Source organism: Carlito syrichta, unplaced genomic scaffold, assembly GCF_000164805.1.
Source record: "Carlito syrichta isolate Samal-C Ts95f unplaced genomic scaffold, Tarsius_syrichta-2.0.1 Scaffold137059, whole genome shotgun sequence".
NCBI lineage: Eukaryota > Metazoa > Chordata > Mammalia > Primates > Tarsiidae > Carlito > Carlito syrichta.
In genome coordinates, this window is record NW_007081155.1 from 59,099 (window position 1) to 65,212 (window position 6,114).

The 6,114-nt window shown below is 38.2% G+C and overlaps 1 protein-coding gene across 1 annotated transcript in view; it reads left to right on the top strand.

Moving 5' to 3' along the window:
* The first annotated feature begins 2,565 nt into the window (after positions 1 to 2,565).
* Positions 2,566 to 6,114, top strand: part of RNF32 (ring finger protein 32) — a 39,357-nt gene continuing 35,808 nt past the window's right edge. Inside the window, exons 1-3 of the mRNA XM_008049805.2 lie at positions 2,566 to 2,629; positions 3,326 to 3,408; positions 4,223 to 4,487. Of these exons, the coding sequence (XP_008047996.1) occupies positions 3,394 to 3,408; positions 4,223 to 4,487 (280 nt within the window). The 5' untranslated portion in view covers positions 2,566 to 2,629; positions 3,326 to 3,393. The remainder of the gene's footprint in view (positions 2,630 to 3,325; positions 3,409 to 4,222; positions 4,488 to 6,114) is intronic.

Consider the following 6,114-nt stretch of genomic DNA (forward strand, 5'->3'; position numbering starts at 1 on the left):
GTCCGGGCAGCGGCGGCCGGTGGGTCTCCGGGGGGCCTTGGCATGTGCTTGCTTCGTTTGTGACGCTCATTTCGAGATGGCCCAAGAGCTTTAACAGTGATTATTTAACATCTGTAATTTCTAGAATCGAATACAGCTCCTTACGAAAAGGGAAACCGAGTCCAAAGATGGTGTACGTTTTAAAGAGCATTTTAACAACGTAGCTTTGTGTGTGTTTGGGGTGCTTCTGGCCGTCGCAGGTAGAATCTTATTAAAAATGTAGCACAGGACATTCAAACGGTTGGAGATCATAACAAAGCGCTGTGTCTTTTTTTCTATTTTTAAAACTGTATGTGAATTTTTATGTAGCATGTGTATTAATTAGCTTATGGGTTGGACAAGTTAGTAACTAATTACTTTGGCACCACAATGGTAGATTTTGCTACTAAGCCCTACCTCTTTTAAATAATTTTTAATGCTCAAATCTCCTATTAATTTTAGCTTTTAATACTGGTCCAGGATTAAGTTTCTAACTGCCATTGCCGCAGACTATTTATATATTCTTGAAGGAGTCACCTAATGTTTGGATATGTTTTCTCATTTATAAGATGGAGTTGGACTAGACATTTGAAGAGTTTAGGGTGCCTTTAAATTCTAAAATTTAATGATACTTATGACTTAAAAGAGCACAGTTTTTAAATGCTTTTACTTTGATATGAATTGCAGCGGCCTATGATATAGACACTTGAGATGAAATTGTAGACTGTAGATAGCTGGATATAATTAAACAATTTTTAATATGATGCAAACTGTATTTTCTGCCAGATTATAAGCATTTTGGAAGTACAAAATTATGGTAGTGATCTTTTAGTATTATAAACATCTTCTACCATCTCTCCAAGCTAGGTTATCCTGACAAGATACTGGATCAGAGCGTCTTTCAAACATCTCTTGATGACACAACTGAAAGGGACTGGAGAGAACTATGATAAAAACTCATGAAAGCTTCCAAAGGATTTTAGCAGCTTCTAATCTTTTATTCCTAAGCCCTGAATATCTTATAGATTTGTATCCACTGTCTTTAATTTTCTCTCTTTACAGTTTATTCTTTTGTTGAACTAATTTTATACAGATGTTAGTCATTAGAGATATATTTGGGATTGATTTTTCTGTTCTTACAGTTAGGTCCTCAATACAGTAAGTTCTCACTTAATGTCATCGATGTGTTCTTGGAAAATGGAACCTTAAGCAAAATAACAAAACCAATTATACCATGTAGGCTAATTGATAAAAACAAGAGTTAAGTTTCTACAGCACATTTATGGTTACAAAAACATCACCAAACTTCTAAATAAAGACGAAAGCACTTCTAGTGTTAAGCTTTGGAATACATGTGAGCTACACATAAATTTAAGAAATAATAATAAAAACAAGGTAATGATTGACCCAATTTTTGGTGACTCTGAGTGACAGCTGTCATGGTAGTGGGTTACATCAAGGCACAGATGCAAAGTGAAAGCTGTCAGGAGTACCCCTTCCCACCGTGCAGTCCAAACCCAACAAGAACAAGTGTGGTAGCTCACTAAGTGCTTTTGGACCACGTGGTTTATTGTCCTGCCTCTATGTGATTATTGTCTACTTGACTAATTTTTATTTGACAATAATTTATATTCATTCAGCTATTTTCCAACCCACTGTTCCAGTTCAGGGTGGCAGGACGTCAAGTCCATCTAGGCAGCTCAGGACACAGCCCTGGGTAGGACACCATCCCATCCCACAGCACACTCACATATACACCCACTCACACAAATACACACCTATACTCACACCCACCCACACACACACGCATACCTATACTCACATATACACCCACACTCACACACCCACACACCTCTAATCATACATACACACCTACATTCACACACATTAACATATACACCCACATACACAGCCACATTCACCCCTACCCACTCCATTTAGACATGCCATAAACCTAACATACACAGCTTTGGGATATGGGAGGAGCCCAGAATACTCAGAGAAAAATTACATAGATGTGGGGAGGATGTGCAGACTCTACACAGATGGTGGCTCCGGCTGGGAACCAATTTTTTTCTTACTAACATTATAACAAAACAGCATTGAAAGAAATGACATTTTTCGAGGAGCTGCTATAGATTGCTTGAATAACTTTTTCCTAGATTGCTTGAATAACTTTTTTACATTACGGTACATTTTGAGCTCTTTTGTCTTCATAAAATGCCCAAAAATTTTTTTAAAGAGCCAATTTCTTTTTTTATTTATTTTTTTGAGTTGGAGTCTCACTCTGTTGCCCAGACCAGAGTGCAGTGGCCGCTTGCGGCCACCGCAGCCTTGACCTGCTGGACTCCGGCGATCCTTCCACCTCAGCCTTCCAAGTAGCCAGAATTACAGGCATGCGCTACCACGCCCGGCTGATTTTTTTTTTTATTTATTGTAGAGATGAGGTCTCACTGCCCAGGCAGGTCTCGAACCCGCTGGCTCAGGCAATCCACTCACCTCAGCTGCCCAAAGGTGTGGGATTACAGGCTGAGCCACCGAGCCTGGCTAAAAGAGCCAATTTCAAATTCTTCCACTAGCTTTGAAGGGAACTGAAGCAAGAATAACTGGAGTATCTTCTGTGTGAAAAGATTTCTTTTAGATGCGTTACAAAGGTTGTCTTATTTCATCCTTGCAGTAATCCTACACAGTCAACATTATTCTGCCTCTTTGATAGAAGAGGAAACAGAGTAAGATTAGAACCCAAGTCTGTTTGTCCGCATAGTCTTTGCTCCTGTGTTCTGGAAAAATTGAAGTTAGCTAGTATTCCTCTTGCATTCCAGTGTCTTCACTGTTCCTTTCTCCCCTAAATAACAAGCATATCATGCTGATTTCCTAGGTGCCTTCGTTTTCTTTGTACCTGAAGTGGAACATGTTCACTTCTTCCTGTCTAGTCTTCAAATGCCGGCGCAATAACCTCTTTAGGAGCTTTTACATTCACAAATCTCTGATCTTTTTAGTCCCTGATTTTAGTCTGAAATCATGTCATGCTTATGTCTATTTAACAATGCATTGTTCTTGTGTATATTAATATGTTTTCTAAACTCAGTAGTGAACTGTGTGAGGAAAGGGCTGAATCAAGTCATAACTGGCTTGAATTCCTCCCCTTAATCCAGAATCAGAATTTATAGCTCAGTGCCACACTGTAGTAGGCATTCCCATCACTTCATTATCGATTGGACTCTTGTGCATATCTTCCCCTATAAACGTCACAAAAGATTTTTATATGCACTCTAACTTTGACTTTCTGTTGACTGTGTTTTTACAGTAGAGGAATAGAAGGATGTGATGTGATGATAGGATTTGTTACAGCCAAACAACTTTTCCTGATTCAGCATGTTAAAAAATAAGGTATACCATCCTTTTTCAAAGCATATCATTTGACTCATGAAATATGTTTTAATTCAGTCATTGGAGAGTATAAAAATAGTTAACCTTGCTTCCACGAGGAATTTCCAGGAGGAATGGGGAATGCCAGGTGCGTTGTGGGGCAGTGGACAGGTAGATGAAAAAAATAGTCTAGGGTTATACTTATTGCAAGTACCTCTTTGCTGCTTGATCATTTTTATCTACACAGAAAACATTAATTTTCACACAAAATATATGCTAAGTCTGGACATGGTGGCTCATACCTGTAATCCCAGGACTTTGGAAGATGATAGGACAGCTTGAGCCCAGGAGTTCAAGACCTTGTCTCTACAAAAATTTCTTAACAGTTAGCTGGATGTGGTAGCATGTGGTTGTAGTCCCAGCTACTCAGGAGGCTGGGGTGGGAGGATTGCTTGAGCCCAGGAAGTCGAGGCCTCAGTGAGCCAGATCATGCCACTGTACTCCAGCCTGGGTGACAGCATTCTCGTTAGTATTTGCCTGGAGTCTAATTTAATTATAGTGAAACAGCATGGATTTGGTTAGGCATGCACAGCTTTATAGGTCATAGTGAATCTATTCACATTATAATTAAGGCTTTGGTAATTAAATGAAAAGGTATTCCTATGTCATTAACCTGAATGATAAGACTGGGGTTTGCTCTGACTCAAGTAACAATGGGTCAAGCATTCCTTTCTATTTTGGTCTAATGTGCCATCAAGGTTGAGTAATAAAGCCTCAGTTCTCTTTTAGATATCACATATGGTTCTGTAAATATGACCTTTTTTCCACTTTTTAGGGTCACTCATCTAAAAAAGATAACTTAGCAGTCATTGCAGTTGCTTTACAAGATCATATCTTACATGATCTTCAACTTCGAAATCTTTCAATAGCAGATCATCCTAAGACAAAAGTACAAAAGAAAGAGAACAGATCCACATCTTTAAAAAGAGATACCAGAGCAGTAATAGATACTGGACTTAAAAAATCGTCACAGTATCGCAAAGTGGAAGATCCAGAAAAAGAATATGTTCTTGATCCAGAACCACCACAACTAACTTTAGGTAAGCTAATCTGGTCATTTATCTTTTTGCTTATTAGTGCTAATGAATCTGTGGGGATTAATAGTATAATTTTTATAGCGCAGAAATAATTTGTCTCAACTTACAATTATATAGAAAGGTATGTATCTCCTGAAGTTTTAAAATGATAGGGGACCATTTGAGCAAGATAATAATGGTAAGTACAATAAGTAAAAATTTTAAAAAAGAATAAAAATAGGATGAAATGCCCTTTGAATCACACTGATAGAAGTAAATAATTGAATAAATAAATGATATAAAAGAAAAAAACTCTTAGAATGGCAACTAGTAAATATGTAGACATGGTGACAGAAAATCACCACTTGGCAAACACCAGAGTAATGATTATTACTGAACCTAGCAATGGGAAAAGTCATGTTAAGGCAGAATATTTATACAGTCTTACAGTCTCATCACAGATATGTATTCATAGCAGAAGGGAAAATAGTAAATTTACAGTGGTAACACTTGGCAAACAGCACCTTACCCAAGTAATTCAAGTTATATCACCAGTGACGATACATGCCGATTCTTGTGGCTTCTCATAAAAGGTGCAACGTTATTTCGGTGGCATTCTTGCCAAAAATGCGTTTGTGAATTTACAACCTTAGACAAACCTACACTGAAAGATATTTTATGTAATTCCTGGCCAGTACTTTTTTCAAAAGAGTCAAGTCAAGAAAAGCAAAAACCTAGAAGCTCCCAGATTAGAGAAGACTGAGGGGACATTACAGCTGCAAATGTGTTACGCATGCCTGGATCAGATTCTAGTCCTGAATAAAAAGGACATCAGGGCAACAAGAACAAAGCCTGCTTAAGGCATGCGGGCTAGTTGATATATCATCATTAATTTTCTAGTTTTGATCTTTGTGCTAGGGTTATGTAAAATGTTAACATTTGGGGCTAAGGGCATAAGATAATACACTGTTGTTATAGCCTCTTGTAAGTCTGAAATTTATTTTAAACTGAAAAGGTGAAAATAAAGGTGTTTAAAATGATGACAGGTATGGAAAATAGGTGTGGCTGGGGACACTGTGTGCTAGTGGTTATGGAGCTGCTCGAAGACCTGGCATTGGTGTCGCACCAGGTGGACGAACCTGCTCCCACAGCGATGCCCGGGGGAAAGGTTTATATTATTTTTCTCTGAACGTCTGCTAAACAAGCCAGTTGTCTTCTAGAAAATGGCATAGCTAAAGAACACACTGAGGCTTGGAATAATGTAATTTAGTGAGTATCTTCTATTGTGCATAGACGGCTTATGTACATGATGAAGTAGCGTCATCTTAATCAGTCTTCAGAATTTTACCAGGTTGGGGCCAGGCACAGTGGTTCATGCCTGTAATCCTGGCACTTTGGGAGGACAAGGTAGGAGGATCACTTGAAGTTTAAGATCTGCCTGGGCAACATACTGATATCTGGTCTCTACAGAAAAAAATAATAACAATAAGTTAATAATTTTATCAGGAAAAAATTTAAATTAGATCTCTGTGGAAAACAGTATGGCAATTCCTAAAAGCTCTAAATGTTGACCTCCCATATGACCCTACAATTCCCCTACTGGGAATATACCCTGAAGAACTCAAATCACTCTATAAAAAAGATACCTGCA